General features: G+C 35.9%; 1 protein-coding gene across 3 annotated transcripts in view; it reads left to right on the forward strand.

The window, feature by feature from the left end:
* Positions 1 to 14,443, forward strand: part of LOC115230613 — a 29,834-nt gene extending 15,391 nt beyond the window's left edge. For 2 of the 3 annotated variants that reach the window (XM_029800755.2, XM_029800763.2), the window contains exons 7-10: positions 2,004 to 2,075; positions 6,144 to 6,288; positions 7,674 to 7,767; positions 12,446 to 14,443. In XM_029800755.2, coding sequence (XP_029656615.1) covers positions 2,004 to 2,075; positions 6,144 to 6,288; positions 7,674 to 7,767; positions 12,446 to 12,549 — 415 coding nt within the window. In that variant the 3' untranslated portion in view covers positions 12,550 to 14,443. Of the gene's footprint in view, positions 1 to 2,003; positions 2,076 to 6,143; positions 6,289 to 7,673; positions 7,772 to 12,445 lie in introns of all 3 variants that reach the window. The other variant, XM_036498724.1, reaches the window with a different exon arrangement.
* The last annotated feature ends 3,559 nt before the right edge of the window (positions 14,444 to 18,002 follow it).

An 18,002-nucleotide genomic window follows, 5' to 3' on the forward strand; every position in this document is an offset into this window, starting at 1 on the left:
TTGAGTTTAGTTTTCAAGAAAGAATAAATGACAGCATAGGAGTGGCTGTGTGGTAAGTAACTTGCTTACGAACCACATGGTTCCGGGTTCAGTCCCACTGCGTGGCACCTTTGGCAAATGTCTTCTACTATACCCTCGGGCCAACCAAAGCCTTGTGAGTAGATTTGGTAAACAGAAACTGAAAGAAGCCTGTCATATATGTATATATACGTGTATGTGTATACGTTTGTGTGTCTGTGTTTGTCCCCCCAACCGATGCTTGTGTGTTTACATCCCCGTAACTTAGCAGTTCGGCAAAAGACACCGATAGAATAAGTACTAGGCTTACAAAGAATAAGTCCTGGGGTCCATTTGCTCGACTAAAGGCGGTGCTCCAGTATGGCCACAGTCAACTGAAACAAGTAACAGAGTAAAAAGAGTAAAGATGACCAACTAATTGTAAGAGTGCAGAGTTACTCAGCTGACAGTATTTTATATTCAAGAATACCAATATTACTTCTTTGAGTTGTAAAAATTCAAACCATAGAGCCTTGTCCTGTTGAAGTAGCTTTGTAGAAAACGTACATTTCACAAGTTTAGTAATATTAGATTTAATAAAATTTCTAACTTTGCCTTTGGTAGGGATCAATGGCAAAAACATACTAGCTTACATTGTGAAGAAACTCTTCAAGAAATGAAGATGTCAAAGAAGTAGTGTTATCTTTTGTTTTGTCATCGTTTGTTATTCACTTTTCTTTATTTATTATTTTTATGGCTTAGTCAGAAGGTAGGGCTCATGACTTTCACATGATTGATACAATTGATGTTCATCTTGAGCATCAGTGTCTGCAAGAAAAATATACATGCGAAGAGAATTTTGGAGTTTTAAGAGGAAGGATTTGGGAAAACAGTTGGTGCAAGGCCTGAGCAGGACTGAAGTATAAAGATGAAAGGAGAAGGAAATGCATGTGTCAGTGGGCTTGGCCACAGATGATATATTTGCAGTGCCTGTTAAAAAATAAGGGAAAGTTTGCAAAAATAAAAGCTACAGCTTTTTATTGCAAATTGTCTGTGCATATTCACCATATTTGGACAAACAAATAATTCAGTATTTTTACATAATGCTAACGGTATAATCATTTTGTCTTAATCTCTTACTTCTTATCATTTCTGATCAAAAATGTATCACAATCACTGTATACCATATAAGAATGTGTTCTAATGAGTACAGTATAGCTAACACAGCCTTTGCAAGCGTTTATGATTTATTATTGAATACCAAATTTGCTTTGATTTACAATAAAGTGGTTTCGCTTCTGTTGCTCAGAAACAACACAAGTATGCAAGCATGACTGTCCAGTTAAGAAGTTTACTTTACAGTTTTGGATTCAGTGCCACTGCAAGTCACTTTGAGCAAATGTCTTCATTATTATAGTCCTTAGGTGCCTTCAGTGCAATTTGCTTCATTGCAAATATTAGAGCCAGGTGTCTAATTTGAGAATTACTTTTTTTCTTTTTTCCCACCTGTCTCAGACCCTAGAAATGAAAAAGTTTTGTGGGTGCTGCCCTTCTCTCTCTGACTAAATTGTTTAAAATAAGTTACCTTAACCCTTTCGTTACTGTACTTATTTTGAGATGCTCTGTGTTTCTTTCAATTATTTTAAATATAACAAAGAATTTAGTAAAATAACCTAGTTATCTTTAAGCTAGTGTTAGGAACATAAATTATGACTAAGGCTTGGTGTTATATTTTAATTCAAAACTTATGAAAACAAGACATTTACCACAGAGCCAGAGCCGGTTTTGGCCAAGTTAGTAACAAAAGGGTTAAACTTTTCCCTTATTAGCAGTACACAAGGTAAAACATGTCAGAGGTTTTTCTTTCAGTGTTCATGTAATCTTCAACCTCTGTGTGTTTAGAGGTAATTTGGGGAGTGGAAGGTGATCATAATGGTAGTGGTGGCTATAATGATGGTGTAGTAGCAGTGGTTGATATTCATGGTCCTTTTTTTTTTCATATTAAGTATAGAGGAAGAATCAAGATGCTGGGATGAACTGAAACACAAAACCAGAAAGATGGTTACTGATGCTGAGCTGTAAGTTATAATATTTATTGTTTGTGTTGGTGTATAGTTCCTAAGTAAACCCTCATCAAGTTCAACTATGATCAAAACTATCTCAGTTATTACTACATGGTTGTTGTTTTTTTTTGTTTTTTCTTTGTGCATTGAACCAAGACCACAATATTATTCATGATGGACTGTATTTATGTCCAGGGGAAGATTGTTTTACATCCTTCCAAGTTTTTCAATACCAACTGACCTTGCACTTCCACCAGTTTTGATATAAACCCCACCATATTTAAGACTTTTCATCTTTATTTTGTCTAAGACCCTTTTTGGTCTTAGCTAAAATAAAAATCAACTTAATAACAAAAATTAGTTATTCAACTAAATGTCTCCAAGGATTATTTTCACAATTAATTGTTGCAGCATGTAGGCGGTGTTCTTTGATGGACTTATTGTCATGAATTACTTACTACTCTGACATTGAAGCCCAGTACTGCTTCTGGCTATTAAAAGACCCTCGCAACTTTGGGAATATTTACCTTTATTTTACTCGTATCACTAACACTTTTAAGAAATACATTTTCTCCCCAACCACATGGTTCTGGGTTCAATCCCACCATTTGACATCTTGTGCAAGTGTCTTCTACTATAGCCCTGGGCCAACCAAAGCATTGTGAATGAATTTGGTTAAAGGAAACTGAAAGAAGCTTCTCTGTTTATATATATCATTATCATCATCATCATCGTTTAATGTCCACTTTCCATGCTGGCATGGATTTGACATTTTGACTGAGGACTGGCAAGCCAGGAGACTGCACCAGGCTCCTATCTGTTCTGGCAAGGTTTAGCTGAATGCCCTTCCTAACGCCAACCATTCTAGAGTGTAGTGGGTGCTTTTTACGTGCCACCAGCTCGAGAGCCAGTCAGGCAGCACATGGCCATGACAACGATTTTACTTCACTCATCAGGTCTTCTCAGGCACAGCTTATTGCCCAACAATTGAAGGATACTTTTGAACAGGCCAGTTATGCGACACTGACATCGGCCATGGTTACGATCTCACTTGGTTTGCCGGGTCTTCTCATGCACAGCATATCTCCAATGGTCTTGGTCACTTGTCATTGCCTCTGTGAGGCCCAACATTTGAAGGTTGTGCTTCACCTCCTCATCTAAGGTCTTCTTGGGTCTATATATATATATATATAAAGAGAGAGACATGTATAGGTTCATACAGGTAGGGTCCTTCACTCCCATTCTTCAATAAAATCTCTGGTCCTGTGGAAATATTATCTTTCTTGGAGACAGGTGAGTGTTGGCATTGGAAAAGAGATCCAACCATGGGCCGCTAACTGGCTTCCATGCCAGTGGCTCGTAAAAAGCACCATTCAAGCGTGATCGTTGCCAGCGTTGAATTACTGGCACATGTGCTGGTAGCATTGCCAATGCCGCCGGACTGGCTCCCATACAGGTGACACGTAAGAAAATACCTTTTGAATGTGGTTGTTGCCAGTACTGCCTGACTGGCCCTTGTGCTGGTGGCACGTAATAGCACCTACTACACTCTTAGAGTGGTTGGCGTTAGGAAGGGCATCCAGCTGTAGAAACTTTACTAGATCAGATTGGAGCCTGGTGCAGCCTTCTGGCTCGCCAGTCTTCAGTCAAACCGTCCAACCCATGCCAGCATGGAAAGCAGATGTTAAATGACAATGATGATGATGATGAGCATGGAAGAGTGGACATTAAAATAATGATTTGTAATAACTGATTGGTTAACATTCTCCAGTCATTACCATAATCAATTCAGTGGTTTACCTGTTTATATCTTTGTGTTCCAGGTTGAAAATACTCAACATTTCTTGGCTAATGATGCAGAATTATGTAAATGATGATATAAGGATGCAGAATTAAATTATGTTAATAGTTTAGGGCAGTGCTCTGCAACCGGTATGCCATGGCACACTGATGTGCCCCATGACGATGCTAGGTGTGCCACAGTGTAACCTGAATATAATTTTTTCCCCATACTCTTAATTATATTTTTAGTTAAGGTGTGCCACCAAATTTTGAAAAGAATATACATCTATTGCAAGTGAAAAAAGGTTTCAGAGCACTGGTTTAGGGTGATCTGTTGTTTGTTCCATGGTCTGATCAAAAGCACTCCAGTTGCAACCATCCCATCCTTTTTCAAACACAGTTTATTGAAGACTTGTTGGTTTATAAAATGACAGACTATCAGAAATAGTAGGAGTGCTAACATAAAGGTTTTTACAAAGACTACAAAAATAAAAACTAGAGAACTAGAGTACGAGGAGATTATTAATGGGCCAAATTATTTGTAAAATAAAATGTTTGCTGCTTGCCATGAGGTGGAAGAGAAGAAAAGAATTTAACCTTTGGTTCTTAAATGTTTTACAATACTTTGGTTGTTGCTTTTATATTCAAGTATTAGCTGGTTTAACTACAACACCTAGCTCTTGGGTGTTTAACTACAACACCTAGCTCTTGGGTGTTTTTAATGCAGTCCACTTTATTGCTAGCATTTGGGCCAGGTACCTGAGGTGACACTCTGCAGGACTGAGCCTGAAACCACAATGTTATGAAGCAAATTTCATAACTGTACAGACATATCAGTGCTCTTAATTAAAGGTAATTACATTACATTAATTAGTTCTGTCCGTCTACATATTGAGTGATATCCTCCCTGAAATGACCCTTTCAAGGTCAATATAAGTAATAACTATTTATACAGTGTGTGAATTGTTGCCATTTTATATTTTCAATTCTGCGCATGCACATTCTTTGTTTTTTATTTTGTTGATTACACAGTATAGTAGGGTCAGTTGGACACTGTCTGTGAGAAAAACAGCACCATGATACAATTCACTCTTCCAGAAATTTGGAAACAACATGCTGTACTGCTTGGCATTTGCACCAGAAGCTCCAGTACGAACATTCCAGAGTGTTTGGGTGTCAGTCTGAGGTATGAGAAAAATCAAACATCTAGTCAACATCTTGGTGTTTCAAGTAATCACTAGTGAAGGTGTGGTTATGCCTCTATTCATCTTCCCACACGGCCTCAGACTCAGCATAGCAGCCTACATCAAGTACCTGGAGGAGGTAGTGCTGCCCTGAGTCAAGAGGGTGGCTACTGGAAGACCCTATGTCTAACAACAGGACTCTGCACCATGCCACACCATCAGGAGAACCCAGTCATAGCTGTCAGACAATTTCTGTGACAACATCACCCCTAATGTCTGACCACCCAACTTCCCAGACTGCAACCCCCTTGATTATGTGTGGGGCACAGTTGAGAGAGAGACCAACACAATATTTTGTAACACCAAAGATGAACTGAAGGCAAGGTTTATGGCAGCATTCACCAACTTAAACAAGGAGACCATCCAGAAGAGTAGCAGGATATTCTAAAGTCTGCAAGCTGTGGTTGAAGCCAGTGACAATTTTATTGAATAGATTTACTCTTTAGTATTTCAAGATATATTTATGTAATTGTGGTAAATATATTTGTTAAAATGAGATGTCAGTGTTATTTTTATTTCTGCATAATTTAGATGACAATTTATTCACTGCACCCTGTATAATCACCTATCTTTCACTATAGCCATCAGACTGTAAGAAATCATTATCAATATGAGCCAGTGACAGAGTCTCTACATTCATTCAACCTGTTAGAAATAACAGCCAAATATCCCTCAACTTATATCACTGCCATTTTAGAAAAGGTAGCTCACATTAGGCACAGCAAATCTAGCTATAAAAAAATGATAGTATAGTCGTAGCTGGCATACCTTTTGATCATAGATCTGCTCATTTACACCTGACCTGGTACTAAACAAGGTCAATATTACTTCATAAGTTATGTATTAACAGACAAGAAAGTAATATTTTGAATGCATGTATAGCTGTGGACACAGCAGAAAGATTGCATATTTTACCCCTATAAAGCAGAAAAGTTGTCAGCAGACAAGTTCATTTGACGCTTCCAAAAGCAAACAAAAGTTTGTTTACTGTATGTTGTATATAATAAGTTATATTATAGAATTATTTTATTTATTCACTTATTTATTTTTCAATCAGACGAGATGTTATAAAGTTGAAGAATTATAAAGATCTACCTGAAGCAGTTTTGGAAACCTCTGAAAATTATCTTCCTGCAGTTGAATTTGAACCAAAGAAAATTCAAGAGACTATCAATCAATCTCTCAAATCAGCCGATATTAGTGTAAGTGACAATTTTGTTTTCTCTCTTGAAGAGCACAAATTGGGTTCAAAGACAACTATGTGGTTAAGAAGTTTGCTCTACAATCATATGATTCCAAGTTGTGTCCTACTGTGCAGCATCTTGGGCAAGTATCTTCTGTTGTAGCCTTGGATTGACCAATAACTTAATTAAGTTTATAGAAATAATAAAGAAGCCCATCATCACACACACACACATACACATTCCAGGGTGTGGTCTTCAAAAGTGTTGAGCAGCCGGTCATAATGTCAATAAGGAATGTAAAATCATATTACCATTTTGCTCAGGTATTAAAACTATAAGATGCCAACTTTCTTGTACACATGTATACCGTAAATCCTCGAGTATAATCCACATTTTTTTCCCAAAATTTAAAAGTCAAAATCACTAGTGTGTACTATATATGAGGTTAAAAATGAAAAATATTTTCTAAGCAATGTTCGAGTCTCAATTTGCTGTCCGGCAATGTTTATTCAGACGCATTTTGTGATGTTGGGCGCGAAAATACCTTAAGCTAAGCCTGAAAGCAATGAAGCCATAAAAGAATCATCCATAACTTGCAGTAAGCAACATTTATTAAAATAAAAGTATTCAGAACACAGAATAACATGTAACAAAAACAATTTGTGAACATATTTACATTCCTATATAACAGTTAAGAACATCACCATTATTGTATTACGCATGCGCAGAAGTGTTTGTTTGACTAGGTGCTGCTGGCTTAATTACGCATGACTCAAGTTAGAGAAAGGGTGCATATTATACACAAGGTTTAGGTTTTTCAGAGGTACAACCCCCAAAAAATCCCTTGCGTATTATACTCAAGGGCGGACTATACTCGAGGATTTACAGTATACATACACTGTGGGTTTCCTATAGTTTCCAACTAGCAAATTCAATCATAAGACAGTCATCAGCCTGGTGCTATAGTAGATGACACTTGCCCAAAGTGCCTTGCAGTCATTCGAAACCCATGTACCTGCAAAGTGGACTTCTTGGCTGTGTAGCTATGCTTGTGTTTACATAGTTTTGATCTATATTCTTTTAACCCTTTGTCATTTAAACTGGCCATATCCTGCCCAAATATGCCTCCTGTTTTATCTTCAAACTGGCCAGTCCTAGCCTCTCACACCTATCCTACAATGTCATTCTAAAAAAAGGCAATAATAACATTGAAATTTCAAAACTATGAGAATACATGATTAATTCAAAACAGTATAAATAAATAAGCTTTACAATTTAACAGAGTAATTTGAATGCTAAAAGGTTAAACCGGATACCAAACATATTGGTGGTGGCAGCATTGTTGTTATTGTTGTTTTTTTATGCTGTAATTTTAACAAATATGTTTGGTTCCCTCTTTTCAGGTGATTTATTTACAAATTGCCAGCAGTATTCTTCAAGAATCAGCTAAAAGTGTTCATTCTCAAGCAGAAGCCCTACAATTATTATATGCAAAAAGTTAGTGATATATTTTTTCTTACTCTTCATTGTCACTTGTTATTGTTGTTTAATCTCCTGCTAAAACCAATCAAGCAGATATATGATCTAAAATATTCTAATAGTCACCACCCAGTCTTTAAAAAGTATCTAGGACTTCTTTATACCATAATTTTGTTGTTGTTAAGGAAAATTTGGTTGCTATTTTCAGTAGGATTAACATTAAGATGCTCCCTTCTTATATCATTTGAGTAGGGTGCTTGAACACATAGCCTTACAATGTATTGTTGGTATTTCTATTGAAAAATGCTTACATGCAATGAGAGGCAGGTTAGAAAAGATATCCATATAACTGACCAAGCAAAATACATTACTGCCACAAACAGTGGAAGTGGATCTGAAAACTCAGCAATAGTTTGGTGGTGGCAGCAATAATTTCTTATATCGGCACAAGACCACAAATTTGCAGTGGCAAAATCAGTTAAATTGACTTCATATTTCATCAACTCTGGAAGGTTGAAAGAGAAAGTCCTCTACAGTTCTTCCATAATACATCACACTTACTTTATAGAGCATTCTACTTTCTATCATCATTGTCAAAAACTTTTAGTTAAATTGTTTGAGTGTCAGCTTAAATAAATGCTATTAACTTTTAATCAGCACTTGCTAATATTTGGTGTAAGATTTAGAAAGAGAAATGTAGAACAGCTTTTAGGAATTTGAATTATGAGTAAACAGTTCAGTCTTAGTTAAGATTGTTAGCATCTATCTATCTACCTTTAGAGCCAAAATTTGAAGAAAAGGACACATAATGAAAGGGTGTAGCTAGAATTTGAAGATTTTTTTTATGAAGGTAATTTTGTTAATCAGGTCACCATTGACTCTTCATTGGGTTTGAACTAACCAGAGGCAGCAAAAATGCATAATGCAGAATATTCTTGCAAGTAAATGCCATTACATCCCAAATGAAGTTTTGCTAAGCTAGAGCAGAATTGCATCCACAGCCAAAATGAAAAGCAAGCCTTCTCTGCACAACTACTGACTGGTAGCTGCAAGTCAACAGGGACAGGCAGCTGAAGTTTGCATAATACATAGAACCAACAATGCTCTAGCCATATATGATCATCACCTCTGGGGCAACAGAACAACAGACCATATCTGAGTAATAGCAAATGTACAAAACATCAAGAAAAGTGAAGTGCCAGCAGATAGGATGGAAAATAAATGAGCCTGTAGCAATGGGTTTTAGGGGCTCTGTGGGACACTCACTCAGCAAAGTTTTCAACCAGTTGAGTTTTACAGAGATGGCAAGGAAGAGAACCATTCAGTCTACAAGTGAAGCTGCAGAGAATATTATCAGGTGATTTCAGATTAAGGGGGCTGATCCATGGAATATTACTACTGAGACACAATTTGAGATCTGATCAACCCTGACTGCATCACCTGAGCAAGGTTGATGTTGAAAGACCTGAAACATCACTGATGATATACCCCACCTCATCTAAAAGATGTTGATATATCTTGCACATCCATGCCTGTGGAACAACATACATCATATGTCAACTGCTTGCTAATGGACTGAAGCAGTGTATTGAATTTTCAGAGTACAAGGCCATTTTAGAATCTTCAGTGAAGACAGGAATCCAAAGACATTTCCTGCATTTACATCTATCAAGCAGTGTTAAAACAAAGAGCTATACTCACATGCATGTGTGGAACATGGATGTTAAATACTTATAATACATGGGGCTGCTACCAAACTCACTCGCAAGGGCCTCTCTCTCAGAGTGAAAGTCAGATTGTCTGATGCCTGTATGCATGGCAGTGAAATATGGGCTATAACAGCCGAGGACATGTGTTGGCTTGAGAGAAATGAAGCTAGTATGCTTCGCTGGATGTGCAATGTCAGTGTGCATGTTTGACAGAGTGTAAGCATCTTTAGAGAAAAGTTAGGCATAAGAGGAATCAGATGCAGTGTGCAAGAGAGACAACTGCACTGGTATGGTCATGCGATGTGTATGGACAAGGACAGCTGTGTAAAGAAGTGCTGATCTCTAACTGTGGAGGGAACCTGTGGTAGAGGTAGACCCAGGAAGACATGGGATGAGGTGGTAAAGTATGATCTCCAAACTTTGAACCTCACTGAGGCAATGACTAGTGACCAAAACCTTTGGTGGTGTGCACTGTAACCCTTTCAATGCCAACCCGGCTGTGGCTGGCCGTAAAATATTTTGATTCTAACAACCAACCCCAGCCATAGCCAGCTGAGAGAACTCATTGTTATTTAAATGTGAATTTCAGAACAAATCTTGTTAGTACATTCATGAAAACACGTGATTTCTCTTTGTAAATAATCAAGTTATAATATCCAACATTGTTTGACATGATATCCGAACTCTGTGAATTTGGGGAGATTTTTTTTTTCCACATTTTTTCTTCAGCAAATTTTTTTCAGCTTTTAAAATTGATAGGAGTTTTCTGCTACCAAGCAGTGATTCCAAATTTGAAGGATTTTTCAAAAACAAATTCCGATTTTTCATTTCATTTTACCTTTACCTGTTCTTATGTGCACAATTCTTCTATATTAAAATTTTGCTGCATATCCTATTGAATATTAGCTGATGACTCATTTTCTATGATAATGTTTAAACAAAATTTAAATATTTTTATATTTTGCTGAATTTACCTGTAATTAGAGTCACTTTGAGACAAACCTTTTGCAACAGAGTTGATTAAGAACCCATTTTCAACTGTGTTCCAAAAATCACATTAATATGTTCATAAATAAAAAAGTTACAGTTGTTTAACCCTTTCGTTACTAACCCAGCCGTACCCGGCCAAAAATTTTTTGGTTCATAATACCAACCCGGCCGAGAGAACCTATTGTTATTTAAATGTAAATTTGAACCCAAATTTCATTGGTACATTCATTAAAACATGTGATTTCACATTGTAAATAGTTAAGTTATAGTATCCGACATTGCTTGAAGTGATATCTCAACTCAGTGAATTTTGGGAGATTTTTTTCGGCATTGATTTTTCTTCAACTTTGAAAATGGATAGGAGTTTCATGTTATCAAGCATTAATTCCGAATTTAAAGCCTTTTCAACGGAAAATAGGGAGATATTGAGAAAAAGAATGAATGAGGTCAAAAGCACGTGGTGTACAATAATTAATATGATATTTTTTTATCCGAAATCAACGATTCCGAAGAAACAAAGCGGCGATGGCAACAGCAAAGACGGTTTTACATCAGAATGAAGTAAAAAACTTTAAAAATGTTTTTATTAGCAATTTTTCTGGAGAGATAATTTATCTATAGTCTTTCTTAGGAAGCGAAACCATTAGACTTTTATTTTTTTCAGTATGCTAGTTTGAAGCAATCACTTCGGAAACAAATTTACGCAGATTGTAAACAAACACAAAAGTTTGGAAAATTTGTGAAGCAAATACTGGGTACTGTTGTGGATTTGGTTTTTATACAGGGAAACTAATGTTAGTCAGCATGGCTTAGGGTACAATGTGGTCTGGAAGTTATTGTTTGAAGCGATCAATGCAGAAACAAATTTATGCAGAATGTAAACAAAACATAAAATGAGGGATCAAAGTTTGGAAAATTTGTGAAGCAAATACTGGGTACTGCTGTGGATTTAGTTTTTATACAGGGAAAATAATGTTAGTCAGAATGGCCTAGGGAACGATGTGGTTTGGAATTTATCACTTCCATACCATAACCAGGGCCGTATGTTATTTTTTGACCGATTTCTTTAGTTCGGTCAAACTTGCGGTGGATTCCAGTATTTCAGTTTATTCCACCTTTATGGTACACCTGTTGTGCATTAAATTCAACTGATGATCTTAGTGATGTGCACAATTCTTCTTTATCAAAATTTTGTTGCATACCCATTTGAATATTAGCTGATGATTCATTTTCTATGGTGATGTTTAAACAAAATTTTAATATTTTTACCTTTTGCTCAATTTAAAATTTTAATATTTTTACCTTTTACTCAATTTACCTGGATTTACCTGTAATTAAAGTCACTTTGAGACAAAAGTTATGCAATAGAATTGATTAAAAACCCTTTCTTTAATTATGTTCCAAATATCACATTAATATGTTGATAAGTAAAAAAGTTACAGTTATTTAATGAAACAAGCCTAAATTCATGATTATTTTAGAATTTAATTGAAACTCATGAGGGGTGTATTTTGATCAGAAATATAGTAACGAAAGGGTTAATGAAACTAGTCTAAATTCATGATTATTTTAGAATTTAATTGAATTTCATAAAGGGTGTATTTTGGCTAGAAATACTGTAATGAAAGGATTCAGAGGTCCCATCAAGCCAAGTGCACCTGTGCTGGTGGCATGTAAAAACTCAACCTTTGAACGCTGGGCCTCACGGAGGCAAAGTGACTGAGTTCCTTTCAAGCGTTGGACCTCATGGAGGCATAGTGGCTGAGTTCCTTTCAAGCCAAAGTGGATGGGTCTCCATTTGCCAAATAATTCCTCTTACAAGACATAAATTTTTCAAATTGAGATTAATGTAGAAGACATTTGTGCTAAGAGCCGTGCAATCTAATCAAGCTTTCAGTCATATAGTTGGAAAGCAGGACTTTTTAAACAATTATCAATGTTTTTTTTTTTTTTGTTTTGTTTTGTTTTTTTTACCAGATATTTGTTTCTTATTTCAGATGAATCCAAGATGCTTCCAAATTCAATGAAAGATACTCCCCACAAACTTCTTCAACGGATTCCAGTAAGCAATGAAACTCGCCAGCAACAAGATATGGAATAATCATAATACACAGCTGAACGCACCAATTATCGCTGCTATGATAATTGGTGCTTTCAGCTGCTTCTCACTCTTTTCAGAAATATTAACAGTTCAGATGAGATGTAGAATTGCTTTCTTTCACTTTTTATTTCTTATTCTGTTTTAATTGTTTTCTTATTACTTCTCTCAAAGTAATTATGTATTGCATTTAAATTATTTGTAATTTAATTTATTTTTCTTTGCCATTGGGATTATAATAGGCTACATCACCAGTAATTAATTATAAAAGTAAACATTTTGGTGCTCTCTAAACAGAGAAAGAAAATTAATGTTTTGAATTGTCATTTGATCAGAGAAGACTCATTCTTTGGCAGATATTCTTGCCTAAAATACTTGGAGATTTTTTGCATCTCCTCATGCTATATCAACATACTTTTATTTGTTTGTTTTTTCTTTTATAAAATTGACACTTGATGATGTTATGAACCATTGCTAATCTTTACTCATTTTTGAGTTAAAATTACTGAAAGGTAAAGTGTTTAATCTTGTGGATAGTTTGACCTCAAAAATTACATTGGGCTAATATACTTGTGTTTCATGTTTTGTATCAAATTTACAGTTGATTGTGGAAATGTGTGGCTTAGTGGTTAGGGTGTTGGACTCATAATCGTAATATTGTGGTTTCAATTCCTTGACTAGGCAACACATTGTGTTTGTGAGCAAAACATTTCATTTCATGTTGCTCCAGTCCACTCAGCTGGCAAAAATGAGTAATCCTACAGCAGACTGGCAGCCTGTTCAGGTGCGGAATATATATATCACAGAAACTGGGAAATTGGCCGTCTACATGATTCAGGAAGGATCTTTATCCTTTTACACCTGATTAAAGTGGCAAGCTGGCAGAATCATTAGCATGGTGGACAAAATATTTAGTGACATTTCTTCTGGCTTTATGTTCTCAGTTCAAATTCCACCAAGGTCTGCTTTGCTTTTCTGCCATTCAGAGTTGATAAAATAAGTACTAAATGAGCAATGGGGTAGATGTAATCGACTAGCCTGTCCCTCCAAGATTTCAGATCTTGTGCCCATGATAGAAAAGAAATTTACATCTGATTGATTTATGAATGGTTTATGTTGTAGTGAAAATTACAGGCTGATGTATCTTAGCTAAGTTGCTACCAAGACTTACTTTCCTCTCTATATCTTGAAAAACATTTCAATTACGAACTGCTATAAATTTGTAGAAAGTTTTCAAATCTGCCTTACAATATGATATCTGCATTATACATACTTAAAAAGAAAGCCATCTTCCTGTTCAGCAATTTTTCAATTTCAACACGCTTTTGACACTTCTAGTATTTTCTATTTTGCTTTAATTTCTATTTATGTTATCCTAATGCATTTAAGTTTACTTTATACAGTTTTTGCTACTCTTATTACCAAACAACATTGTGTTTCTATCTAATCAGAACTTTGCTTAACCCTCTAGAACTTCCTTTGCCCTTGCTGTTTTTCCATCCAACAGCTAACTGGCAACAAGTGAAATTACATGTCACCTACACCAACCATATTTCGTTATCCTTGTTTCTCATTCTATAGTATCTGTCCTGCTTTCTCAGACTAACTATAGAAATGTAAAAACAGTGTAATAATGCTACCATATTCTACAACTAGAAATGGAATTTGTATAACATTCAACATGTTTTATATATATGTATATGTCAAAGTAAAGAAAAGATTTATCAAAATTATATTCATATTTCAGCTTTTATAATTGTAAATTTCTATTAAAAAAAAAACGTAAACCAAATGGTTTGATTGAAACAGAATTTTTAAAACGTCATCTTGGAAATATTTTGTATGTCACATTACTTTGTTAACTGAAGTAAACTTGTTTACAGTCTGATTTAATGTATATTTGCAATGAGTTATGTCTATTTTACATTTGGACTAATAAATCAACCATAAAATTTTGAATATACACATGTGTGTGTGTGTATGTATATATCATCATCATCATTGTTTAACGTCCGCTTTCCATGCTAGCATGGGTTGGACGGTTCAACTGGGGTCTGGGAAGCCCGAAGGCTGCACCAGGCCAGTCAGATCTGGCAGTGTTTCTACAGCTGGATGCCCTTCCTAACGCCAACCACTCCGTGAGTGTAGTGGGTGCTTTTTATGTGCCACCGACAAAGGTGCCAGATGAGGCTGGCGAACGGCCACGCTCGGATGGTGTTTTTTATGTGCCACGGACACAGGTGCCAGACGAGGCTGCATGTTGTGTTCTTGAGCAAGACACTTTATTTCATGTTGCTCCAGTTCACTCAGCAGTAGAAATGAGTTGCAACATCACAGGTGCCAAGCTGCATCGGCCTTTGCTTTCCCTTGGATGACACTGGTGACATGGAAAGGGGAGCCCAGTATGCATGGGTGACTGCTGGTCTTCCATAAACAACTTTGCCAAGACTTGTGCCTGGGAGGGTAACTTTCTAGGTGCAATCCCATGGTCAGTCATGACCGAATGGGGCCTCAGCATATATATATATTTATATATCATCATCGATTAATGTCCGTTTTCCATGCTGTTTGACTGGGGTCTGTAGAGCCAGCTGCTGCACCAGGTTCCAGTCTGGTCTGGCAGAGTTTCTATAGCTGGGTGCCATTCCTAACGCCAACCACTCAGGAGCCAGTAAGGTGAGCCAGGCAACGATCACATTCAGACAGTGCTTTTTATGTGCAACCGGCACAGGAACCAGTGCAGAGGTACTGGCATTGTTCATGATTGGTTGGTGCTTTATTTATATATATATAAATAGTATTCTAGAGAATTTTTTTCACTCAGGAGCATAAAGAAAAGAAACTGAAAATGCACTTGAAGTCTTTAAAACAAAATATATTTACTCATACTTTACTGGTTTCACTATTTCATGATATCCAAAAGTTGTGAGAATATCCTGAAGCTATGCCATATTTGTCTCAACTCTAATTTTTAGTGAATGTTTAACACAAAAATTCTTATGGCAGGTCTTCGTGTCGTGTCGGTGTTACTTGTCAAGATAAACCAAATATTGAAATATATCTGATGTTACACTTGATTAAGTAAATGTAAATAAATTTCTTGAAAGACTTTAAGTGCATTTTCAATCTCTCTCTATCTTTCTCTCTCTCTCTCTCTCTCTCTCTCTCTCTCTCTCAATTGCTACAGTGACATTTTAACAAAGAAAGAAAGTGGTAAGATGAAATAAGCATATTGTGAGATTGGTCATAGTATAATTCAACATTTGCATTATTTTCATTGTTTGCTACAAGGAGCAATTATCAAACGTGACAGCTTGATTGATACAACAACAGATTGAATGTTCTCTTTAAAGAATTGTGTGTATATGGTAGGCTAATAACTGTATTTGATGTATTATCACACACTGTAAGTATAATAGTGGAGATGGTGATGATGGCAGCATAGAAAAACCTTGATTCTCCAAACTGAACATGAAAGAGAAAAAGGTCTGACTGGGTATTACATAAAACTAGACATCTCTGTTAGAGAGAGAGAAGGCTGAGAGATCTTCTTATACAACATAGAACAGTCATAAGTGTCTGATTGCAACTAACAGAATTTCTCATCAGAGTTAAATTCAGAGTTTATACATCCTCTCAAAAAACATTGTAGAAAGTTCTCTCAGAATTTTGCCGCAAAAGCTAAAAGAGTCCCTTGATTTCGATTGAATCCAGTATCAAATGTGATTGGTTGCAATATAAATCTGCAGGTGTGTTTGTCAATTGCATGAGAGTTCTGCTGTTTGCTGTACCAAAAATTACTAAATATGGTAATATTATTGAAATGCGGATACAGTCCAAGACGGAGATGCTGTGAGATTGAATCCATAATAAGATTTTACATGATAGAAGAGTCATGATAGACATTTAAAACACATTTATGTGCTGTTCAATTCACTTTCTGTTGGTTTGTGATCCACATATAATAATTAACTAACTTGTGTATTTGATCGCTGACTCAACAATATTTTATTGCAGCAGGAGGTGGTCAAACAGCATTCACAGTGGGGAGTATGAGTGACAATAGAAGACATTTTACTTTCAGTGTAGTTCTAATACAGTATATCTTTAATAATAAAAAAATAAAGTATTTAATATTGACTTTCATATATATGTATGCATGTATACATATATGTGTGTGTGCGTGTGTACATACATATATACATATGAGGGTCAGCTGAAAAGTTCATAGGCTGGCCAAGATATTCTGGAATGTGACCAAATGAGATTATTTTTCAATATAGTCCCCCTTTGCGAGTCAAGGTCAACTTTATAGTAGTGTTTATAGCCATATCAAGCTATCAAGGCTAACGAGTACAGCCTACCTGGAGCACTGGTTATTTGGAGGTGCCAGACACTCGCCTTTTCCCAAATTTCTCTTGTTGGCTTTGCGAAGGAGTCGGGCTTGCCCACTGTGACTACACTGGTTTTGAAATTAGAGTATTCTTTCTCCTAGACAGACTGCCAACCAGGGCTCACGCGTTCTGTCCACCCGTTTTCGGAATGGCCATTGATTCTTTTAAGTTCCTTTGCCAGGTTTTGCTTTAATCCCGCAGGGCGTCGAAAATCCATTCCCTCACCAAGCAATCTTAGTGGTGTTGTCGGTTTAGTCGCTGACGACTCGACGGTTTTACAACGCCACATGTTAATCATTCTGGGTAATTATTGTTCACTATTATAATTTCCGTATTGCTCCTGTAATCCCCATCCTGTTATTTACTTCTTCACTGCTACGGTTTCACAATTATTACTATAATTATATTATTACTATAAGGCCGAGTGATCCTAATATTGTCTCCCCTGATTTCTTTAGACAACAAATGATACCAGATTCACGACTGTTGTTTTATTATTATTATATTATTATTATTATTGTTGTTATTATTGTTATTATTATTATCATTATATATTAAAGTCAATGTTACAATTATTATCATTAATATTGTTGTAATTATTAATTTTATTACTATTATATTGTTAATTGTTGATTAACATTGTTGAATACTACAATTGTTATTGTACAATCTTATTATTACTATTCAGTAGTTTTATTTTTATAGTGTGCTTTCACTTCACTACCGAGCTCTGTGTGCCTTGGATATATGTGCTGTGATTTGTTGTGATGCTCTGATGGTTATTGTATGGAAAGTGTTCTGCGTAGGATGTATGCAGTGCCTAGTAGTGTAATTTTCTGTATGTTATATATGTTTGTAAGTCCTGGTGTTTTTGTTATGTATTTGTCTGAATATTTTTTTATCATGCCTAATGCACCTACTATGATAGGAATTGTTTCTGTTTTTAGATTCCACATTCTGGTTACCTCTATTTCCAGGTCTTTGTATTTTGAAAGTTTCTCCATTTCTTTTAGAGACACGTTGTCATCTGCTGGTATTGATACATCAATTAGAAAGCATTTT

The sequence above is a fragment of the Octopus sinensis genome, linkage group LG2, assembly GCF_006345805.1.
Source record: "Octopus sinensis linkage group LG2, ASM634580v1, whole genome shotgun sequence".
Taxonomy (NCBI): Eukaryota; Metazoa; Mollusca; class Cephalopoda; order Octopoda; family Octopodidae; genus Octopus; species Octopus sinensis.